General features: G+C 38.0%; 3 protein-coding genes across 4 annotated transcripts; 1 reads left to right on the top strand and 2 right to left on the bottom strand.

Annotated features, from left to right (window-relative positions):
• The first annotated feature begins 2303 nt into the window (after positions 1-2303).
• Positions 2304-6565, top strand: LOC113159391 (prostaglandin E2 receptor EP4 subtype-like). The gene is made up of 2 exons (XM_026356051.1): positions 2304-3475; positions 4200-6565. The coding sequence occupies exons 1-2, from the start codon at positions 2702-2704 to the stop codon at positions 4773-4775; spliced, it is 1350 nt and encodes a 449-aa protein (XP_026211836.1). The 5' UTR covers positions 2304-2701; the 3' UTR covers positions 4776-6565.
• Positions 6566-9015: 2450 nt separating this feature from the next.
• LOC113159746 (tetratricopeptide repeat protein 33-like) lies at positions 9016-18669 on the bottom strand. 2 transcript variants are annotated; one of them, XM_026356623.1, is made up of 5 exons: positions 18592-18669; positions 17928-18155; positions 14448-14529; positions 11818-11949; positions 9016-9825 (listed from the first exon to the last, which is right to left on the bottom strand). In XM_026356623.1, exons 2-5 carry the CDS (start codon positions 18152-18154, stop codon positions 9454-9456), a joined length of 813 nt encoding a protein of 270 aa, XP_026212408.1. In that variant the 5' UTR covers position 18155; positions 18592-18669; the 3' UTR covers positions 9016-9453. The 2 variants fall into 2 exon arrangements, with proteins under 2 accessions (XP_026212408.1, XP_026212409.1); XM_026356624.1 differs by having other exon boundaries at positions 18596-18663.
• Positions 18670-21052: 2383 nt separating this feature from the next.
• LOC113159493 (5'-AMP-activated protein kinase catalytic subunit alpha-1-like) lies at positions 21053-24502 on the bottom strand. The gene is made up of 5 exons (XM_026356215.1): positions 24395-24502; positions 24038-24262; positions 23404-23923; positions 23125-23251; positions 21053-22254 (listed from the first exon to the last, which is right to left on the bottom strand). The coding sequence occupies exons 1-5, from the start codon at positions 24469-24471 to the stop codon at positions 21971-21973; spliced, it is 1233 nt and encodes a 410-aa protein (XP_026212000.1). The 5' UTR covers positions 24472-24502; the 3' UTR covers positions 21053-21970.
• Between the last annotated feature and the right edge of the window lie 894 nt (positions 24503-25396).

Here is a 25396-nt window from a genome sequence, read left to right as displayed (position 1 = left end):
AGGTTGAACGTACATTAAAGTCAAATATGGAAACATAATATGGAAAGTAGTTAAAAGGTGAACTGAAAGAGTCAAAAATGTGAATTTTCTCCTCTCACATCCATCCGATTATATTTCAGAAATGCCAGAGGGGAATTTCCTTGCATTTGTCACAAACTTCATGTAAAGTGCAACTTGACTGGTTTGAAGAGACATAAATACCTCAATCCAGTAATTTTAGTTCAGACTGGCTTTTTGAAGCTACTCAGCATCAGTGACAGTCTCGAAATTGCCCATAGGTGTGAATGTGAGTATGAATAGTTATCTGTCTCTATGTGTCGGCCAATGACAGCTGGGACAGGCTCCAGCACTCCAGCGATCCTCGAGAGAAAGAAACAGTTAGGATAATGGTTCTCTGGCTGGATCATCAGGGAGAGCTGCAATTCTTGGTTGCTTGTCACACTGGGACATGATTTTGACCTGTTTTTATTTCTAATAAATTCATTTTATCATAAATCACAGTAAAAACATGTGACACAAGCCTAGAAATTCCTGAAGATGAAAGTGTAGAAATAAAATATTCTTAGATCTGGCTAACTATAAAAGACCACAATCAGAAATTACAACACTCACTAACGCAGCAACGTTAAGTGTGGAAACCATGCATAATGCAATATCTGTCGTTGCAGACACATAATTATCCAAAAATGTTACAGACAACATTGTTTTTTTCACCAACTTAAAATATTGCAAAATATCCAATTGCAGTTACTGCAGAATGAGCACATTACCGAACAAACCACATTTTATTACATTTCACTAAAATAGGCTGCTATTTGTTAAAAGTAGCCTACCTTTCACATTGTACTTTATTGTATTTAATATTTATAGCAAGGTTAAGCACTTGTCAGAGGTGTGTGTTCTCTTTATCTTAGCTCATCTAGAGTGAAAACCACACCACAGGGTCACAGGAAGTGGGAGCTCTGTGAAGCTGTCCTCGATGTATTGGCGGAGTACATGACACGTTTGCAGCACACACCTCAGATCTCTCCACCACTTTGTAATAGAGTACCAACACTAACATCCTGCTCTAAAACATCTTGTTTACAGGCCATAAATAACAGAATTCATTCGTTAGTCACTCGCTGTTTGAATCAGACTATCAACTTCCTGTGACCTAACAAACATTTAGATACTTATCTGTGGCAGATGTTGTTGGTGAACACAATGTGATTTTCTCCAAGCAAAACAGAATGATGGCAACATTTTTAAAAAGCCTCCAGTGACATATAGCATAAAATATAACGGCATCAACTGAAAATGAACAAATGTTTGTTTTTTTAAGTTGTGTTTCTTCACTAAATGCTTCTGTAAAACTTTTTTGGTTTAACTTGAAGCTGACAGAGGCGTCTCTCTGCAACTTTTCCTATTTGATGAGACTCGGTGGAAAATTGAGCAAGTGGTTAGGAGGTGTTAAAAAGCATATTTACATGAGGATAGGTGTGTTCACACATTTCTAACCTTTATGAGATGACTGTGTGAAATGCTAAATGTACTAGGTCACTTATCACTGTCATCTCCCACTATCACTATGCTGACTTGTAGGTTTCATAGCATAGTTTCAGAAGCAGGTTAGGGTGGGTGGCCATCTGCCATGACTGGTTGGGGTGAGCAGACAATAACAAGCAACAGACAGAATATAACCAAGGAGAGTGCCAGAATCCCTTGTTGATTTACTTTGCAGGTGTAAAAACTTATGATCAGAAAGCTGTACAGTAAATTAAACCAGTATATAAGTAAAATGATTGTTTACCCATTAAAGCCACAAAGAATGAATCTGTTTACTGCAATTTAATTGGAGTGGAATGGAAACACACAAATAGAGCACCTCTAATATTTAAGTACAGTACTTCCCTAAATACGATTTTACATTTCACCCTTTTGACCCATCACAGATTTATGCAATCAGTTTCCATTTGTAGACTATATCAACAATATTATGTTTATCAATCAACTGTGTCAAATGAATCACCTGAGCTAATTCCATTTACAAAATGTGACAAATCCTTCTAATTATAGCCAGAGTCGAGGGAAATACGTCAGAATTGTGCCTCAGTCCTTCATTGAATAAACGTGCTTAGCTGTTTTCCACTGTATGGAAACGGTTCATTAGATTGTATCTCAAACTTTTTTACATGCATGGATATTTATTTAAACACAGGATGACATCAGACGCCACGGGACCAGTCACCCACTCATGGGTGAATTCGTTGATGTGGTGATGAGGAACTGAAACCTGAACTCTAAACTTGAGTGCACTTGCGGTGTCACTCTGGTGGTTGTTCTCCCGGTGTCTTGCTGCGCTCTCAGCTCACTGGCTACAAGCAACGTAGAGGAGGAGCTGCGCTCTGTGACCCAAGATGAAACTTCCCTGTCAGTTAAGAGTGTGTTAACAACGTGAGGCGCAGCTCACCGCTTCACAGCATCGTTTGCAAACCAGTCCCACCAGAGTCTCAACTTCCTCCTGTGGACTGATCATGTTTTCATGAAGAACCTGGCGGATTATGGAGTTTTATTTCTGTGCGTAAAAGAGACTTTCGGAAACAATGGATTTGGTTACTTTTGGAGACACTGGGGAGTACGCATTATTTGAAAGTGTCACTACTTCGGAAGCGAAAGGGGAAGCTTTGTTTTGTGAGAAACAGTGAAAGTCACTGCAGGCATGAACACCACGGCAGTATCGTTTCCACCGCCCACCATCCCGTCAATTATGTTCATTTTCGGGGTGGTGGGGAATGTCATTGCTATAGTCGTTCTACGAATATCACGAAAGGAACAAAAGGAGACAACTTTTTACACACTTGTATGTGGCTTGGCAGTGACAGACCTCCTAGGCACCATGCTGGCCAGCCCTGTCACCATCGCCACCTATGTGAAGGGCTCTTGGCCGGGAGGTGAGCCACTGTGCCAGTACTCCGGATTCATCCTGCTCTTCTTCTTCTTGGTCCAGCTCAGCATCGTGTTTGCAATGTCAGTGGAAAGATATTTGGCAATAAACCACGCATATTTCTACAACGAGTATATCAACCAAAAACTTGCTGCGCTGACTCTTTTAGTCATATATCTTTCCAACTTCTTGTTTTGCGCGCTGCCTAGTCTGGGACTCGGCCAGGTGACGCGTCAGAAGCCGGGAACCTGGTGTTTCATCGACTGGCAAAACAACCATACTACAGTTATGACCTTCAATCTGATGTACGCAGGTGTGAATTCATTCATCATTCTGGCCACTGTCATATGCAACGTGATGGTATGCGGAGCCCTCATCCTCATGCACAAGCGCTTCATCCGCCGCACGTCTTTGGGCACTGATCAGCGGCGCATCGCTGAACTCCGGCGCAGACGGAGTTTCGGACGATTGGCTGGGGCAGAGATCCAGATGGTTATCCTGCTCATTGCTACCTCTGCCGTAGTTCTCATCTGTTCCATACCGTTAGTGGTGAGTACTGAAAAAGGGAGTTAATTACATTTTGCCCCCACTGTGTGTGCAAGATTGTGTAGGCGTAAGGATGTGACACTGGACAAATGAGTCAGCATGAGAAAGAATACAGAAAATAACCGAAAATTAATTTAAACAAAATTAAATAGAACCAAATTTAATTTGGAATAAATAATATTGTGCGTTCTTTTGACCAAGAGAAGACCAAAATAAGTTTTGCCTGAATACAGGAATGAAACCATAAAAACAAACGGAGAGTCAGTGGTTAATAAACGTGAACTTTGTGTTCCAGGTTCAGATGGTCAAGGTGGTTCTGTTCTGTTCTGAACAGCGTTCGTGGATTTCCCCCATCTCTTCCATAAGAAGCATGTCTGAAAGACATTTCTGAAACGACCACTGGCAAATTCTAATTGATGAAATGTCAAATAGGCTCTTGTACTTCTTACTTTGTGAAAACATTTTTATGAGACTCTGGGGAAACCCACTGACTTATAATGAATGATAGTGAGCAATAAAACAGTCCCTGCACTGCAGATGTTACTCTCCTACAGTGTCTATTTATCTTTGGCAGTTTTAAACTGTGCAGAATTATAGTAAATAAACACTAATTTAAGTCCTGTAAATGACGTTTAGACAAGTGTTGGCCTGTAAAAGCAAAACCTTAGATAGTTTCTCCAATATGTGAAGTACCTAAATGTATTTATGTGATGTTTTCTCTTTTCAGTTGAGGATTTTTGTCAACCAGCTGTACAGAAACCAGAAAGAAGAACTTTTTGGGTTGAATAAAGACCTACTGGCCATCCGTATGGCCTCCATCAACCCCATCTTAGACCCTTGGATCTACATTCTCAGAAAGACAGTGGTCCTCAAGCTTATGGAGAAAATTAAGTGTCTGTTCTGCAAAATGGGCGGGCAGGGGCGAAGGGGTGGCGGGCAGTTCCGCTGTGCCGATGGCCACCTCTGCTCCTCCATCATCTCTCAGGATTCCCCATCACTCATGTCACATGAACTCCGGGAACTGGTGTGCACTTCGCAGACCTTCCTGTGTCCATCTGGGAGTAACACTGAGAGGCTGGGGCCATTTCAAGCAGCAACACAGGATGGCCCCAGCCCGACCACTCTACAGATATCGCAAGGGCTGCAGGAGGTCGGGGGGCATCAGAGGGGACTTTCACAGAGCGATACAGAGGACACAGCACCAGACAGGCCACTAAAAGACCCTTCAGTGTGCCTCAAAGAGCAGCCTCTACATGTGACCTTCCCAGACAAGACTGGCAGCATGCAGGAGAAATGCATATAATGGTCAGCATGATCTAAAAAGCATTAATCCCTATAATAAGGCGGTCACAAGAACAACAACTACAACAGAACTATAGGAACTAATGAAAGCACTGCAAAGATGTGATAGTTAAGAAAAAGCTTCTGAAGACTGAATCATCCTCCAATCTGTAGATAATGAAATGACATGTGACAGATGTGTTAATTAACCACACATTGAGTGTATATTATTCCTCAATCAGAACCTAATCACAAACACAATATCATAAAAAAACATTTCAGCACAATCAAAACAGTTATAAACAAAACCATAGAACTACATGGGATTGTAGAGGAGCACTTTTAATTGCACTTTTCTATTCTAAAACCACTGACAGGCTGTGCCTGTTTCTTTTTTTCTTTTGGCAACCTGCAGTGACTGTAAATGTGAACAGTGTTTAACGATGTTAATTTATTCTAGGTATGATATTGTACGTTATTGTCTTCTCTGTGAGAAGGTTCAGATCATTTGGAGCCATTTTTTTAATCTGTATAAGATGAATAAGTTCATAGTTCTTCTTTCTTTTGGTACATAGAATCATTTGTAAACTATCTGGCCAAACCGGTTCACAGCAGCTTGAACTACAAAGCTAAAATCATACCATTCCCTGTATTTTGTTTTTTTAAAGGCAGCTATACTGTGGCTTTTGTGAGGCGGCCTCCTAAAGAAATGTGTTCATTAAACATGGAGTGATGGAGATGGTCCTCCCGCTCTGTAAAATACAAAATTCTATATCTACAGGCTTTTTTTGGATTGATTAAAATGTTTAAATTCTTTCTTAAAGAGCACAATTAAGATATTAAGGTTAGTGTAATGACATAGTAAGTGTACTTTAAACAGTGACTATACATTTGACATGTTTAAACAAAGACAGCCATAAACATTTGCTCTCTGTTACTCAGCTAAAGGACCTTATCTGTACTGAAGCTTTTTAAAAATAAAAGGTGTTAAGTTTATTAGGAAACTTAGACTGATGCATCAGTTTTTCCCCCCTCCCAAATGCTAATATTAATATTTCCATTATGTGTCAGGTTGTAGTATGACTGGCTGGTGTCAAGTAGGGTGCACAGCTGCATTCAACTGGAGTAGATGATAATTCATAAAGCAAATGCTATGTAAAACAGTAAAGGCGCCTACAGACTGTAAGACTTCATCTTATAAGTTTATTGTAAGCAACAATGTGTGACATGGATCTAATGAACTTGGGTACTACATTAACTTTCATGTGCAGTGTGTAGACTGTGTAATTTTAACACCCCACTGAATCAGAGGCTATGACGCAACTCAATATTAATAAATAAAACAGCTTCAATGTGCGTGATCCATCTGCATCGTAAACAAAGTCATGTGTCACGTTCAAATGCACCGATGACCACCGCTTGTTGAGCCAGGACCAAAGATATCACTGCGTTTGATGATCTTTTGTTTGAGGCAGCCTAAAATCTCACAGTGTATACCTGCCTTAATGTATTTTACCATCTTATTTTACCATAATGTAATTATTGATTGACATTTTATCAGACTTTACAAAGCAGTGAAGAAGGGGAATGAAAACTGAAGACATTACTATGTTCTTTGTCTGATGAATATCTGAGGGTTATTGATTTAACATGACTTTTAACATGTTGTAGTTGCTGTAAAATTTATATAAACATGTTAATATTTCAATGCCATTTTTTGTGTGTGGAAAAAGCCAGTGTTGAAATAACTACTAAATTTAGACTCTTCTGTTAACACATCAACTGAAAATAAAAATGAAATATCCTCATAAATGAAGAATTTACATGTCTGTTTTGCAAATAGTTAATAACAAGTTACAGCATGTCCGTACTGTATGAGAGTAACTGTGTGTATTCATCCAAACCTAGTGAAGAATGATGCGCAAAGGAATGCTGTAAATCTTAATCTTAGTAATGAAAACACTAATGAATTGTCTGTGAAATTGTCTGATGGTAGACTGTATAATTAATTTCTGTGGAAAAATAGATCTAGATTGCTCAAACAGATCCTAACTGGAGTTCAAATGCCCAGCAATAACATTTCCTTTTGCCAGCATTTCACTGTAATACTCCAGGAAAATACAGGTCACCTTTAATCATTTCCATCTTCTTCTACAGAAGCGCTGATGGCTCCAGCAAATTTCTAGCTAACATCGAGTTTAGATTGCATGAACCCGTGCACCTGCAGAGAGATAATTTCTCTCCCCCTCAAGATTTCCAGATCCAACATAAGGGGTGTGCGAAAGCTTCCGCGAGTTGTAAAATCTCCCTCTGAGAACAATAAGCTGTTAAAGAGAGCTGCGACTTCGGGCCAACAAATCTGTTAAAGCTCTAGAGTTTCTCAGGGGCCAGGAAATAGTGATTGACAAAACAGATTGAACAGAGGAAAAAAAATATTATTCTTGGAAATTCCACTTTCCTCCTCCCCTCAGTTGACACCAATGATACACTCTAGTGTACGTGACAGGCTGTTTTAGAGATTTAAACTCCTGCAATTAGGAGCCTGTGAAAACAACTGGTCACTGAAAGATGCCACTTAAATACAGCAAGTGTTCACAATGTGGCTTTTAGCATAGTGCTAACAGCGGATAAGATAAAACAGTAGTGTAAGTACTATTTTTATCACAGGCATTGTTTATTTTAAGGTGACCTGTTTAGTATTATGGTTAAGTTATTAAGGTAATGATTAACCTATGCAGACACTAGAAGATGCAGCTAATAGTCCAGATATTATCACAAGGACTTGAGGCTCTCTGTTATTAATATTCCAGCTTGAGCTTACAAGATGACCAATTTAGGCTTGCTAAAATCAAACTGGCTGAAAGAAGGCGATATCCTCATCCCTACCAAACCTATACCTTTGTCTGTCTATGGCCGTCACAGCGCATCTGTCTGTAACTGCACACTGGTGCTTACACCTGTTAAGTTTTTACAGACACCAATATCTTAAGAAACTGCACATCTTACAAGCTGGGTTAAAGAATATGAGAAGCTGGTGCATGCAAGGGTTCATGTGGATCCCAGTGCCATGTGGATATAAGCTGTAGGGAGGGAGCGAACAAAAGACCACATGGGCCAGGAAATCCCAGGTGAACAACATCAGCTGATGAACCTTCCATGTCATTCAATCCTGCCCGATTGGCCAGGACAAACTTCAAGATGGTGGGAGGGACATCGCAGTTGGCAGAACGTAATTGGACCCACCAATTAAGAGAAGAACATGTCACATTTACTTGACTTAATTTGAATTCAGTCTCTTGGACATTAGAGCACCTGTTTCCCAGTCCCAGTCAGACCTTCGACTTCCACAGATATTCTGACTGTGTCCGGATCTCAAATAAAATTATTTGTCACAGATTTGTTTCACAAGTGATGTTGACCAAGAAAAAAACATTCGATTCAATTCAGTAAACATAGATGTGTATTTAACCTAAAATCACTTGGCACACCCTGATTATACACAGGTGACCTCCGTTTATCTTATTATGCAACTTCTAATAACAACAGCTGCACCAGCAATGATTTGGGTGTGGCACAGACAAGGGTGCGACTACTTATGTAATCCAGCCTTTTTGTTTTATATTTGTATTTAACTTAGATCAATTTGTAGATATTTGTTCTCTTTGTTTCGGTCACATAGACCTAGTTAAAAAGTGGGGGTAGCACTTAAGCTCATTTATAATGTGTAGCAACCTTGTAAGTTATGTTTCTATGTACATGATGAGTCCTGTTTGCTTTTCAGTGAGTTTGTTCATATCAAATTTCTTTAGTGATTAATATAAACCATTACCTTTCTAGTGCTACTTCTAATAACATACACACTTTTATAGGAAATAAATTAATTATATATTGACATTGCACTAGAACATTGAGATGCACAAACTGCTAAATTGAAATTAATGGTCACAGTTGTTGTTGTCAAGTTTTGAAGAAATTTACTAGTAAAAATTAAGTAATGTATCTATAACTGTTATACAAGAGACAGAGCACTCAGTAGCCTGTGGTTTAAGGTTTTGTCTTCCTTTGCATCACTCGTGTTGTTTGCCACAACAGCTGAATGACGTGGTTTGTTCTGCAGGCCTGTCTGAAACCAGGTGCTTGCTCGAGTGTTTCCGTGTGCAGTGGCTTTTAAAGGCAAAACTAAAAATGTAATTTTGCTCTTTGTGCTGGGAAAACGAAGCTGCAGGCAACAGAAACAACAACAGCAACAAAACTATGACACATTTTGATTCACATTTGATAAGAGTTTATTGAGCATGAATGCGTCCTTAGAGCAACAACCTGTTTTACAAACACTGATGCATATTGACACCTCACAGCTCACCAACAATCAGCATCAGATGTGGTGGTGTGTTTTGACTGATAAAGGCAACAGGTTCTCTGAATTGTATAGCCACTGCTTTTTGTTGCTTTATCCTAAGGATAACTGCAATATATGTTTTTATTTTGTATTTGTACATCAAATCTAAATGGAATGACTGCCAATATCAACCAGCCACTTTTTTATTAGTCAAAACTCTACTATTTTATTCCAAGGAAACACTCCTATAATTTAAAAATAAATGTTCACAGTGAGATGAAACAGCATAAACATGCTCTCTGGTTCTTAAACCATTCAATCCAAATGGGCCCAGGATAAACAGATTCAAGGTGAGACCAGTTCAAAGTCCTCTTGCTTTGACAAACTGTTCCTTTGATGGCGTTGCTGTGTCCTCTGATCCCTCGTCCCCAGTGACAGTTTTTATATTCCCCTCAGCGTCCATGACCACAGTGGTCTTCCTCAGCTCCTCATAATGTATCTGTCGCTCTGCAACGGCCACACAGGCCGCCAACACCTCGTCAGACTCAAAATCATAGTCCTGCTCAAGCTCAGGGGCATTAAGGATCTGTTTCTTTGTCTCTTCCTCTTGCTGAATCTTTTCTTTGGTTGCTAACTGCTGCTTCTTTAACCGCTGTGCCCACTCCAGGTCTTCCTGCCACAGAGTGCACTCTGATGGGCAGAGATGGATCGCAACCTGGAAAGACCTCACAGCCTGTAGAGACAGTACCAACAAGAGCTTTAAAAGGATTTATAGTAGACACAAGGGCTTAAAGGGAATGCTGCCATAAGTTTAGATTCAATAATCATTTTGATTTTTCTCTGCTTGATATCAACTACAGCACAGTCTCAGAGCAAACACACGTCTCCACTGTAACAGCAACTTCGTGTAGACACATTAATCTAGCTTTGCTGTCTATGTAATGTTACATCAAAATCTACACATCAGCTTTGGTTGTCCCAAGCTAGCTTTTAAGCGCTCTGTAAAAGGAAGTTCATGATCTCCTACCAGCTGAATATTGAACCCAATTTTTTTTCAGGTCTATTTGTGGCTTCACCTTCATTCTCACAGATGAACAATATAACAGTGCTACTGGTGCAACTGACTAAGCAGGCTGATGCATCATCCATATGTTAACGAGCACTTGCTTCATGTTGTACTGTAGACCGATTTATGATTTCATTAAGAAGTCATCAATATGTCTTAGCTGACCATCCAAATCAATATTAAAAACTGTTCCACTGAACAGATTCAAACGCCACCCATCATTAAAGTTGAGTGATGTCACGCTTCAGCTGTAACCATTTGCTGTTGGTGAAATCCGCCTCTGCATTCTATTTGAGATGATTGATGAGTTTAGTAATTAACTCTGATGGAGGTCAGAGTCAAAAATTATTTTCGAGAAATAAAAATCCATTTGCTTTGACAAATTTGTCTTTTGCTTTTTAACACTGGCTGGATCATCGATCATATATGAGGCAACGAGGTGTCAGCCCTCAAATATGATCTTTGTGGGCAATCTGTAATTAAAGTCATCTTGTGCAAGTGTCAATGATGCATTAAACATCAAGTGTTAAATGACCAGAAAATTTAAAATTAAACTGTCTGTGCCCGAAAGAGCATATCAAGTATCATCAAGTCTTTATTTTGAAAGTAATCCTTCAACAGACAAAATGCCACTGTAGACAGGCTGACCGGCTTTGCTGGGAAATGAATTTAACAACAATAATATAGAGAAGATAAATTTGGACAGAGCTGTCATGCTGCAATGTAATCAGTGCCAATATTTTTTTAAAGATTAAGAAAATAGTGCCTTTTTATTTTCCTTGAGTGAGACAGAGGAGTGAAGAAGAAGAAGAAGAAAAAAAAGGGAAATCACTGAACTCACATTTGCACAAGCAGGCATTAGTGAAACATGTTGACGCATACAAAACTCTAATACTTGACTGAACAAGCCTTGCTAAAAATAGATTTGCGTTTTTTTCCCCTTCCTTTTCAGTGGCTTCATTATAGAAAGAGGTGTGTCCATATTTGGTTTAGTTTAAGCTCAAGTAACTTTCAACACTTCCCATTGTTGTTTTTGGTGCCGTAGGACAGGTCTCTTGCTCTAGGACATGTAGGAGCAACACACATTTGACATGTTTGCTTGGTTTTAAATGGGTGAACAGTGTAGCTGTGATCCACAGGTTTAATACATCAACAGGTGCCAGCGTGTTCTGGGGTAATTTAAGCAATCGTCAAGCCGCGGGCAGCAAGGTGTGCTTTGAAAGAGGCACTTCATCTCAGTGCCAAGACGTTTGCAAGAAGTAGTAAACAGGAATAAATGACGTATAGTTTATTGTAAAATCATATATTCAAATTTGAAGATTCCAGTGAAGATTATCACTCATTTTCTGGGGATGCCATGAACTGTTACGCAACACTGCTGGATGAATGTTGACACAGTATATAGGGTAGTAGCCATGAGCCAGCTTTAATATTGGAACATTAACACAGTCAATGTTTTTCAAAGCTATCAATCTATGGATTTATTTCAATAACTGCAGTGAGCATGACCTTGATCACCTAAGTACAACATGCTATGATTTGTTTAGGTTCTGCTGTCTTCTCACCAATTCCTCCATTTGTACTTATATTTGTTTTGTTAGCATGCTGTGGTATACTGTAATTTCTTTTCATTTGGAGTGTATTCCAAGCCATACTTACCAGATCCACCTCTCCCAGGTTGAGTTGGGCCCGACCCAGAGTCTGCCAGCCTTCCCACCACAGGGGTCGGAACTTCACAGCCATCTCTGCTGCCTTCACGGCTGGGAACACTTCATGCAGTATGGTCAGTACCTGTGGAGAGACCACAAATGGTTAAACACTTTCAATCTATCTTAAGTCAATGCTCGACTCGGGCAAATGTCCAAATACTTAAATAGTAAGATTTTTTAATTTCTACTTTTCCCTTATGTTCTGGTGTTTTCTTGTTTCATTGTAAATTCAATATCTATAGTTATAATAGCTAATATAGTTTTTATTGAATTAGTTGTTCTGGTGATGTAACTATTAGACCATAATGTACAGAAAATAACAATAAAATACTGAGCTCATTACCCTCTTCAACCTTGGATAGTCTTGTAATCATATTTTACTCAGACACTAAGCCAATAAATGCAGTAGTTTACATAGATTCTTTTAATTTTTGTGTTGTGTTGGAAATAGCTGTCAAGAGCTAATACCATTGTCTGTTTAGTTGCGTAACATTCTGAGGAATATAATTTGAGGAAAATGTTTTTCTCAGGGGGTTCAAAAACTACTGGTTACAAGCTAGTTTTCCACCTGGGACTAGTGTTGTAAAATGAATCGCTGAAACACTGAATGGCTCCTATGTCACTCCAAGCATCACATACACAGGTACGTACAAATTTTCTGCAGCAAATATAATAATCCTGTTGGTATCACAGCATCTTTTCACTATCACATATATATATATATACATATACATATATATATATATATATATATATATATATATATATATATATATATATATATATATATATACATATACATATATATACATATACATATATATACATATATATACATATATACATATACATATATATATACATATATATATATATATACATACATACATATACATATACATATATATATATATATATATATATATATATATATATATATATATATATATATATATATATATATATACACACACACACACATATATATATATATATATATTGTTAAACATGTATTCTTGGAAAGCACATGTAAAGTGTATTCGACACACAGGCGCCTCGAGTGATGAGCTACTGGTTCATAACGAAGGGAGATTTCACAATGATGCAAAAAATGCAAAAAACACTGAGAGAAAAAGCAAAGTTATTCTCTTGTTAACCTCTAGGCTGGACCACAAAATCAAGTCAGAGACACTTACAATGAAATCATTTATTTAGGCCAAGGTGAAGTGGTGATAGTTTTAAAAATGGAGCCAATTTCCTCCAGACCACACTAAATTCTACAACAGACAAACAGACAGACAGGAGACTGCACATATTAGGCAAAAGCTGATTTAGTTAAACAGGAAGAAACGCAATGAGGGGAAGTAAATGACCAGCGTCAGTATAACCGTGCCCGTCATCTGGGCCAGTAATGGGGATTTGATGGGAGCCAGCTAATGACTGTGAATAACATCAACACTGATAATGATCACAAATAAGCAAGATGTGCTATACATGTGTAGTTACCCACATTTGAGCAGACTCAAACCAAAAGCAGACATTTGTGCTTATGTCATACTTCAAGACAGTCGTGGCGTGAGGCTAAAACTATTTTGTGTTGGTGTCTTACAGGCTTGGTCCTCTAACGATTTCCTTCTCAAATATCCCATAATGGATAATATTATATTAGGCATGTGATGTAAATGGTTATGGCTAGAAGGATAGATTTGATTGTGTTAGTTGCAGTAAATGGAGAGAGCTCCATTTGTTTGTCTACTTCCTCCGACTTAGAAAAGAGGAGGTTTCTTTTAGAAGAGAAGCAGCAGCTGAGGGATGAATGAAGAATAAGAGACATAAAAAAGAGGCAACCTGACCCAAAGGGAGATGAAGTGAAAGTGACAAGAAAAAAAGGACGAGAAAAAAAAAAATAAAAATAAAAAAAAACAAAAACGGAAATTAAGCTTAGGTAACAACAAAGCTTTTGGAAACACGCTGCAGACTTTCAATGGTGTCATCCAAGTGCTGATATCACTTATCAGACTTAACAGCATACCATAGTGGCAGCTGAAAGAGGATGTTACGTGGCCATGCTGGCTGATAAACACATGCACACACACAGTACACAAGCAAACAATTGTAGAAGTACATTCGCAGTTTGTTGTGGTCAGTAGCACCCCCAAGCCAAAGGACATACATGGAATCTGTTCACTTAACTTAAAGTTTCGACCTGCAAAACAAGTTACTGCAAATGACCAATTTACTGCATACTGGTTATGATTTTCTTAATATATTCAGATTATTCTGAAATCTGTTGTGAGATTAACAGTATTATCCAACCCTGGTGTAAAGATACACCCTCAAACTCTAAAGGCAGATGTTTGGACTGCATCACTTTAAAGACACACACTGTGGACTCAAGTCAATTTAACTAGATAACCTAAAGTCTGCATTAAGGGTAATGTAGATTTTGACAAAGGCAAAGAATTTGGGAAATTATGAATCTGATCATACTCTCTTCCCATCGTGACTGGAACAATGCTGCTACTGGAGTACAGTGTTAATTAGGATAGAATAAACAGTAGAATATAATGTAGAATATACCTGAGACTTCATCTCGTACAGCAGTGGGTTGTCTGGAGTCAGATGAATGGCCTCATCCCACTTCTTAATGGCCTCCCAGTGCCTACAGAAAACACATATTGCAATTTGATCACTTAATCAATCCACCTGAGAAAAGGGAAGAAATAATGGATCTTAAAAAATAAACCACAACCTAGCTATTACAGGTGCACTTTATAGTGGGAAATCTGAACAGTGTTGTGCACCATTAAATAGCTTTGCATCAAAATTACTTATAGCAAATGAATGTTTGGTGGCTATGACTTAGCTTTTTACGTCCCACACAGACATGGTGCACTACACTAGATTAAACATGTCTTTGGTGTGTGTAATACTAAAACTGGTGCATAAAACACCACACACACCACAGTGAAAATGGATACCATGTTTAATTGTTTACTCCCTTACACTGAACATACTGTATGTTATGTAACCTAAAATAGGGCAACATATTTGTTTAGTTGGTATCAGTAATATTTTTTCCTGGTAATTGCTGTTGATGCTTGTTATAGACAAGTGTTATTGTAAAGCTGCCCCATCATGCCTTTTCCATTCTTGCATACAACTTCTCGAAAGCTGGGAGACGTTTATGAAACATGAGTCACATGTTGAGCCATATTTTATGGTTACTATAACTCCTCCCTGTGCTTTTGTGCATTTCAATATTTATTAAATGCAACTTTAATTGGCTTGTTAAAGAAAAAGACAAGTGACTACACAGGCTTCTTGGAGCTACTATGCTGCAAACATACTCCACAACACCTGCCTAACAGAATGGCAGCACAAGATTTACTGCAGGTTAAGTAAATACACACACAGGTTCATTGAGTTGAATAGACAGTTTGTAAATCAACCTTTTCACAGGCGAACCTGAAATGTAGTTAGGGTCTTATCTGAGCTAACGAGGCACAAATGTGGGCTGCCAGTTTGTTTTCAGACAGGAAAGGAGAAAAGTAAATGAGATTTGCATAAAATTGGGCAGAAGACACATAACTGCAAGTGTCACTAAAGCCTCACTGCAATCAGCTGTCACCACTTTCAGTCTACCGATGTATTTTACATAGATTTGTTTATGAGGGTTTATAAATCTTTGGAGTTTTGACAAGCCGATTCTCACTTTTTGGTACACTGAATAGACGTGTTCCTGCTCACGATGACGCTCTCCTCCTCTAGTCAATATTGACTCAAGAATAATTTCCTGATCAAGACAAAGGTTTGGGAAGATTATGAGGTGAAATACTGCAGTACATTTGACATCTGCCTTGAAGACAGACATCAACCACCCAAAAAAAAAAAAAAAACATTAAAAAATTAAAATCACACAACAAGATCATTAGCACTGAATTTGGATCACAGCCAGAACTAAGTTGAAGTTTGGCAAACATAGGCCACAGGTCTATTACAGTTAGACAGAAGAGTGAGGAAATGGAACTTGAGCAGTGTGGAAATCATACCAATACATGAAGCAAAGGAGAAATTAGGCAATAAGTAATGCACGACATGGAGCTGGAGAGCTAAAATACTAGAAAGTAAAGACAATAGAAGGCTGCTAACACTTACACATTATACTATTAGTACATAGTCATATTTAGTTTTAATAACTAGAAAACAAATATGAAAACAATTTGAGAGCATGTGTTTGAGTTAAAAACAGCTGAGTATTAAAACATTATGACTATTTCACATGCCGCTGTCCAAAAAAAGGAAGCAACGCATGGTTTGCTAACAACACTAAATCAGTAAACTGACAAAAGCACAAAACGTACAAACCTTCAGAGAACACTGAACATTTTAAATAGCCTCCAATGCCAGATTACATCTTTCAAGCTTAAAAAGTTGGACTGAAAGTTAGACAAATTAGAAAACTATGCGGATTGTTTAATTTGACTTGATGCTTTCCAAAAATCCACTCAAAATATAAAGTAAGGTGTAATATTACAAGTGCGCTGCCCATTTTTTCACCTTAGTCTTTTTAAGCAATGTGATGTTTCCAAAACAGCTATGTTTTTTTCCAGTTTGGAAGATTTCACATTAATGTCTTGAGTGAATGTCAGACCTGTCATTTTGTTTTGTTGAGTCTTGCCAAAGTCTTGGTAAGGTTGGCTGTGGCTCAGAATGAACCTAGATTTACAAATACATACCCCTTCCACATTGTAAATTTACTTTTTTACTTGTTTTAGGAAATCCATTAGTTATCACTCATTCGCTGACATTTTTCATTTAGTTTTTACCTGTGAAGTACAGATATAAAAGTGTCACCAAGCCCATTCATGTAACAATGACTCAAGTAGGTTATAAATTGACACCACCCAGGACAAATTTAGCTAAATATTAACTGTGCTTGGTAAACCTTGATAATTGAGCAGATACATGACATGACATGACACGACACAGTATTTAACAGTGACTCGTGACCCTGGTAAAATTACAAACAGTATCGGATTATATTAACTGCGACATTCACTTTCTCATTGCAGATTGTGTACAATTATAATCATTTACAAAGAAAAATTACATACATACTAAATTACATCTTCTGGACTACTACTGGGTTTTATGTGGCTAAATTAAAATGAAATATATATGCAGGTCCTGATGAATGCTTATTTTGTTTCCTAACATCTGTGTAAAGAATATAATGTAAGGTAACTCTTTATCTGCAACTCTTTCTGCGACTATCACTTATTGGCACATTGAACACATTCCAGGATGTCCTCTTAATATTCACCAGATCTACAGATAAGCTACTCTTTAGAATTAAAGTAGTTATTACACGCTGTGCGAAATGAGTCTGTGTGCTCTGTACAATGGTGCCCTCCTCTGGAGAATTTCTAATGTCACAAAATACTGGTAAAGTCAAGCTCCTTTCATCTATAATGTACCTATTACATTAGCCATTGCAAGTAAAAACTGGAATTAAGATGAGAGAAGAAAAAATGTTGCAGATCTGGCTTTGGTAATAAATTTCACTGAACAATATGTCTGAGTATTATTCATAAAAGGTTGAAGTAAGCCTGTTATTCTAACCATTAATCCACAATAAGAATCAGGTAGCACACAGACAGGAACCCATCAACATAAGTGAATAAAATAAGACTGAAGCTGTAATCCTGCTTGCTAAAAACTGGCACAGATAATAGACGGTGCCCTTTAGAAGAAAATAGGAGCCTATGTATCAAGTGTTGTTTGTTCAGCTGAAGTCATTATTGTCAAAGCAGCAACTGAGCAAATGTTCAATGTAGGGGATTTAACAGGGCACTGCATTTTTCAATTGACTGAATTATAATCAGCAGAAGCTTTGATCCCTCCACCAACATAACAACTAACAGCTCCTGGAAGAATGAATATGTTACAAACCTGACATAATAGGTGTTTGTATGTTCCTGTGCGTTGTTTTTAAAGTTCATGGTGGCGTGATGCAACACGCACAGAGGACTGACTGGTCTGAACACCTTCTCTCACCTGCCTTGCTCAGCCAGCAGCGCACCTTCATCTTCCAGCCTCTTGCTCTTGGCAGCACAGTCCTCCAGAAGCATCTCCCGCCGTCGTTTGATGGCGTGCAGCCAGTCCACCTCCTCCTCTACACGTCCGTCATCTTTTTCAGACTTCTCCTCCTCAGCCTCAAACTGCTGCACCACTGACTTTGACACCTTCTCACCAACTTTCCTCTTCCAGCCAAATGAAGCCATCCTTTAGGGGAAAGGAAGCGCGTTAGTAGGTGCGAGCAGTCACTCAAATCCTATCAGCTGATTAAAGACTTTTATTTTGAAATATCAGAAAACTAGCTAAACGTGACATTTTAGCATGTCAGCTACAAGTATCTAGTTGTTTGCCTTATTTAGGTGCACAACATATAGCTGGTTGTCTAGGCCTTATCTAACAACAACAACAACAACAACAACAACAACTCTGAGACTAATTAACGTTACAGTCAACAAATACAAAACAACGACGCCAAATAGCTAGTTAGCAAATGTTAGCTATGGTATCTTAGCTAGCATTTGTGCAAACTGTTGACACCTCAGTGTATTTGCACACAAACATTATGATGTGTATTTGAATTTATTCTTAAAACAGCATATCCCATAATGTTATTTTAAGACATTGGAAGGAAATGTATACGCACAGACCGCTACGGCTTTCCGTTAACAACACAGCACCGAGCTAACGAGAGCTAATGGTTAACCATATTTGATGGCCTTGGATGCTGCGTTCAAGTGGAACACTTAAATCCTAATGACAACCGAGTGGGAAAAACACACATCAATGCGTAAAAATGTCCATGCCACTCTGTGCCTTCTAATACAGAGTAGAAGATATTGTAAAATGGTGACGGCGATTATATGTCCTAGATGGAGAGAAGTGGTGGATGGCACTCCGACTTTTAATTATTCAATTATTTGAATTATTGTGTTCGCTCTTTTCCATTTTACCGACATTGCTTGAATGTGCCGTGACCCGGAAACTCTGTAAATGTTTACATCGTTTCTTAAAGAGACACGAACCGTGCTTTGTAAATTGAACGTTAATTAATGAGAATGTGATTCATCTAAATATAATATTTGTTAAAGTTTCATTGTTGTTTCTCGGAAATATCGTTAAAAGCAACTTAAAAATTGAAAAGTTGAGGGGATTAATGTGAGCATGACCACATGCTATTCCACTAGATGACACCACAGATATGAATCATCCCAATTTAACAACGTTTGACATAACATCGATTACAGTCTATTAAAATGGCAATCAACAGAAATATATCGACGGCTATTTAGATAATAATAAATCGTAATTAATCATAAATGTCAATATTCACTTTATATCCAGCATTTGCATTGCAAGCACTAAATTGAAATTTTGTGGGCCAGGCTGTGAATTTGAATGTCACATGTAAAATGACCATTAGTTTCACATTACATTTATATCAGATTACACATTTACAGTACACTGAGTATATGCAGTACAAGTAATAATAGTTTCCTTAGTACTGTTTTTTGTGTGACTAATGTTATTACTGGTTTTATATTTCTTGTTATTGATGCTTATTTTTTCGTCAAGGCATCAAGACACTGGAGACACAGAGAGGCTTTAACAGAATTGTGTGCAATTTAGCAGTTTATTAGGCAGTTGTTTATACAAATGATTTCAACACTGTCCGTTCAGATTTACACTGGTCATTCTGGTAAGGTCCCTTTACACACCAAAAAAAATAGAACAATATTTATTTGAAGCAGTTCAAACAGGCTGACTTTACCTGCTAACAGTCCACTAGGAAACTACTTCATAAGCTGTCAAAAGGTCACAATCTTTCGGACAAAACCCAACACGAGTCATGGAAAATAATTTCTTGTAACTGCTCCTTCAAACTAAAAATGTTTCGTTTTACAATATCTTTCATAGACCACATTGTATTTCTTTAGTATTATCACTATATGTCACAGACTCTAGTTTAAAACTGAGACATAATGTTCAAATATCAACTAAATATTTCAGTCCAAACCTGTCCCATAGGACAGCAAAAGAAATAAAATGATCACAATTATTGTCACTCCTAACAATTTTGTTGTGAAACAACTTTGAAATGTATAATGGTTTATACAAATGAGATCATTTAGATTTTTTTTAAAGCTGTGGAAAGCTAAAACAGGAAACCCAGACATCACACAATAAAAATAAACTTGCTGATGATGAAATAAGAAACCACTCAACTGTACGTTTAGGTTTGGTTTGGTTTTCCTGTTGCAATTAATTAAAAACTAATAGCTAATGATGTCTACAATAGTTTGGCAACAACATAATCAGATGTTTATTTTACATTTTGCAGCAATTTAAATTTTTTCTTTAATGCCAACACAATAATCAGATTTTTTTGTAACTAACAAATTGTAAATTAACAACACTAACAAAGTCATATGTAGAATTTAACCCTTAAAACTGCAAAAGGTATCAATAATTCTGATTTTTTTTACTGAATGATTGACAGTACTGATAGTAAGGCAGCCAAAGAAGTGAAAACTTCAAGACTGTGAACAGGAAACAGAAGGTGATGCATTATACTTGGGATTAGACACATATCAATGACTTTGTGAGCTTGTAAGTTCAGCTTTTTGCCTTTCATCAGATTTCAACAGCAGAACTTTACAATTCCAAGCTGACAAGTTTGTTTCAGGTTTAAACATAATTAAAACTTTTCTCAAGACCTTCAGGGGAATGTATCGGAAACCAAAACACAAACACATCCAAACATGTATTCACCTGCCAACAGACATTGTTCATGCACTGCATGGTAACTGCTACTATTCATTTTCAAATTCTGCCCTGAGGCCTATACGTGGATTGGCATTTACAAATCAAATGTAGACAAAAGGCATTTCACTTAGTAATCTGAAAATCTAATCATTAATCTAACAAAAACTAGAAATAGAGAACATACAACAAATAGTCAAACTTAAATTGTCATTTTAATATGCGACACTCAAAGTGATATTTCTAAATTTTTACTGTCATGGCAAAATACCCTTAAATGGTAAAAGCAGGCTATATTTATCTGGAAAGACAATCAAGTATCAGTGTAATTGTGATTGAAAAAACAAAACAGTGATATTGATTTAAAAACCAGACAGTACAAAAGAAAAATATATACCATCCAGCAATAGATCTTAATGCAAAAAGAAAACAAAAGAAAATGAATTTCCAATAGAACCAACACTCCGTCTACTTAACGCACTGATAAATATATTCATGTCTTTATATATAAAAATGTAGGGGACAGACAAAGTCAAACAGATTTTTACAACAAGGACAAAACCATGAAAATTTAGTCTATGACAACTCAGATTCACACAAAAAAAAAAAAAAAAAAGAAAGAAAGAAAACCAAACAATGATGAAGCATTATTTTGTCTCTGACACAAGACAGAAATACAGGGATCATTGCACTTATTCAGAGTCCAATGAATGTGACAGGCATGACAACCCAAGCTATAGCGCCAATACATCTGCACCACTTCTCTGATCCCCACTGAGAGAATTAACGAGCAGCAGGAAATAAAAGAAACTTGTGCAAAAGTGCTTCCCACATCCTATATGACTGCCACTCAAATACTCAACCCCTCAGCTAGTGGCTTCCTTCTCTACAGGCAATAACTTCCTCGTCTGTACTGGACAACAGTGCTCACTGGCTACAGTACAGAAAATTCAGTGTACTCACTTACATGTATGGTGGAATGTGGACATTTGCTATTAAATTGATTAGGAAATTGCAAAACCCCCTCCTAAACATTGTTCTGTCCTAGCTAACAAGTAGCTGGTCGTTCGTCTTCCCAATAACCCCTTTCAACCCCTGTCAAGTCAGTATGCTTCCCTTCAGTTTAGGGAACGCCAACCTGGATCAGTGCCATGGAACAATCACTTCATCCTCAGGCGGGATGAACTGAGCCATGAATCGTTGCATGCTTATTGCTATAAAGACACTCGGAGAGGAAAAAAGGCTAGCGATTGTTTTGCAAGCTATCGTGCAAGTAGTTTAATAAGATTTGCGCACATCTCAAAGAACTCGATGGTGTGGCTTCCTGGTCGAGGGACAGACGCATTGTCCCCCCCTCCTGTTGAGTCGACGGATGAGGTCAAAGAGGAAGCTAAAGAGCCTTCTGCAGCCTTGGGTGGGTGCACAGTGCTTGAAGCAGATGGAGCATCTGTTCCATCTACATCATTCTTTATAGTGGTGCGGTAGTTGCCCACAGACCCAGAGCGGAGAGGGGTAGCAGTTCCAGATTTTGTCTCCAACATGTCATCTGAATAACAGAAGAAACAACATGTTTTCTACTCAAGTCACATACAGTCAGTTCGTCTCCTTAGACCTACAAAGTTGTTTTTTCACTGGGTGATCTATCAATCACTTTTCTGACACCTATCCTGATCCAGGTCAGCTAAATTTCTAATCATGTCACTAGTAATTATGCTAATTACTAGGTAATAATTAATTATTTCAAAGCTGGAGTAAAATCTCACATAAATGTTGATAAATTCATGTACTTAAACTTGAACTTAAATAACTGCCTGACTGTGTCCTTACCGTTTTTCCCCTCATTCTTTAACCCGTATGACCATTAAAAACTATTAAATCTGATCCTATGCGATACTGTTTAATTAAGTTAATTAATTTTTTGAACACAACTGAAACTCTATATAACACCTTAACGAGTTATAAATTATTCAGCATTGCTCAGCAGTCAGCTTGTGATTTTAATGATGCAGCTTTGAAGCAGTCAGTTACAACTACAGCTAAACATAAATACCATGGCTGACTTTGACGTAAGCCCAATTGAAAAGTTAGCCTCATACCCTGTATACAGCATTCCTGTGCTGCATTAATGGACCATAACAACACTCTTATCTCATACTTCCCTTTGAGGAACCGCTGCAGACCTACACAGAGTGGGCAAAAGCCGAGCCCTGAGCCCTGAGCCAATCATTTATTAAGTCTGCATTGACGCAGTGTGCTACAGGACAGAATCCAAGTAAACACAACCTAGATACAGGGAGCTGAATTCAGGATTTATACAACAGAAATCTGTGTAATGGTATGAGATCAGTTTGATGACAACACAATATGTAATAACAGTAATATGCAATTGATACATAACTGTGTAAATAAAACTTACCGTCTATGCTACGGAAGTCAAGGAGGTAGGTTCTACTGTCCACCTGGTACAGTTGAAGGCTCATCTTGGTTTGCATCCCAGTAATAGGGTTCTTCCTTCTCACACGTAAATAATATGGATTCACCACCTGGAGTTATGAAGGGTGGATAAGTAAATTCACAAATATAGTTAGGTGTCACGTTCATTTACAGTTCAATAACATTATTGTAATTTTAACCTTATGCACTACATGAAACACCTTCTTAGGACTATTTTATGACCTCTCCAGTTCTTTCTTACCTTCCACTCATAATCCAGCTGTTTCATGGCACGGCACACTTCTGACATGATATCATTGGGTCTACTCTGACTCCGGATTCCGAGGTGCCACTTGGCCCTTCTTACACCTTGGTGCTTAGACTTCTGGGGGTTCAATTCGTCTAAAGTGTGGCGAGGCCTGGGAGGAGTCTCAGCCACGAGGAAGGGTACACGCTCAGGGTGAGGCTTGATAATACCGGCCACAGCTGCACCAGATGAGGTCAGGTGCTGGTCGTCTAGAAAAGAGTCAGGGGGACTGGATGCCAAGTAGAAATCCTTGGCTTCACTCATGATGCGACGATTGTCAATAATGAGGTGGTAGGCGACGGCCAATGGATCCTGATGGTTGCGACTATATATGCAGGCCAGGACCTCCTCCTCTGTGCACTCAAACTTCTCACATACTTCCTTCAAGGCTTCATCATCAATCATGTTGTTGCTGTAAGATGGGTCCTCAGGGAACAAGTACTTGGGTAGGTCCTGTTTGAACCACTCATCCTCTCTGTGGGAAGATAAAGTGTCAGTTTCAATAAGACTAGATTTACAATATGCCCTGTAATTCAGACAAGAAGAAAAAACAAAGAGTTTGGCTTCATAATCAATCTCGTCTATTCACCTGATTTCTTTGATGGTGGCTCTTTTCATAGGGTCCACCTGCAGCATGTGTTTAAGGAGGCTTATTACTGAAGGGTTCAGATACTGCGGGGTGAAAAATATTCCATCGCAGATCTTTTTGAATAGTGTTGGCACATGGTCATCATCAAAGGGAAGTGTCCCACACAACAAGGCATAGAGAATGACACCACTGCTCCAGATATCTACCTCTGGACCAGCATATAACCTGACAATGAGTAGGAAGAAACAATTGTATCAGGAAGGCACATTTTACTGTTTTGTCTAGTCACCAACATCCACTATCATAATAAAATGATCACAGTAAAAGTCAATATTCAATAACGGAAAAAATTATTACCTTCCTGAAATAACCTCAGGAGCAGCATAGTTTGGAGAACCACAGCTTGTTCGCAGGAACTCTCCATCTGACATCATGTTTGATAAACCTGCAGATTTGACATCATTAACACTTGTGTATTTAAAACATGTGCATACTACAGATTAACCTATTATGTATATTACTTCAGTAAAATACATTGTGGGGGCATGGCTTGGGTTGAGGTTTTATAGCAGGTTCTGGCGTAAATTTTTTAAAGTCTCTTGCTAAAACATTTATCCACAGCATGGACAACTAAGTGTTGTCTAAAGTGAAAACTTGTGGAATTTAGACAGCAATAATATTTCAAATTGTTCCCATAATGCCTTGTTTATTTTAACTTTGACAGCCACTGTGGCTCGAGCACATCAACCCAGCAAGATGCAAATGCCTTATTCACTTACAACAAGAATATGAATCAGTCAGAGAAAAATAACACATAGCAGGAACTAAATATTAACAAGCCCAAAAAGTTCCACATAGGTTTTAAAAGAGTATAAAAAAAAGTATGCTAAATTGGACAGGTTATCCGAAACAACAAATTAAGACAAAACACCCTGCAGCACTTTGCATGACTATTATAGGGTGACATTCTGAGTGTGAAAACAAGTTATGCTGGTGTCCTTAACAAGACTTAGGATTGAAGGTAACCTGCTATGTTTCTTGTAAATAAACAGTTATGTTACATTTGGCTTGTCACCACAAGTCAGTGTGTGTACTCCTTGAATCTCAAAACATGTTAAACAATGTGAAAGCTGATTTTTAAACTGTTATTGATCTCATCTGTGATTATAAGTCATCAAACCTGCTCATTGTACAACTTTTTCTGGAACTGTGTCCATACTTTTCACATTATGATACTGTCACCTGTTATGAGGGACACATACTTACCAAAAGATTCTGATCTCCTATCCAGCTGAATTGCAGAACCCAAATTTTTTTTCAGGTCTTTTGTGGCTTCTCACCTTCACTTCTCACAGATGA

Source organism: Anabas testudineus, chromosome 12 (genome assembly GCF_900324465.2).
Source record: "Anabas testudineus chromosome 12, fAnaTes1.2, whole genome shotgun sequence".
Classification (NCBI taxonomy): Eukaryota; Metazoa; Chordata; class Actinopteri; order Anabantiformes; family Anabantidae; genus Anabas; species Anabas testudineus.
The sequence above is the reverse complement of the archived record's forward strand: the minus strand, read 5'-3'. Positions and strand labels throughout refer to the sequence as shown.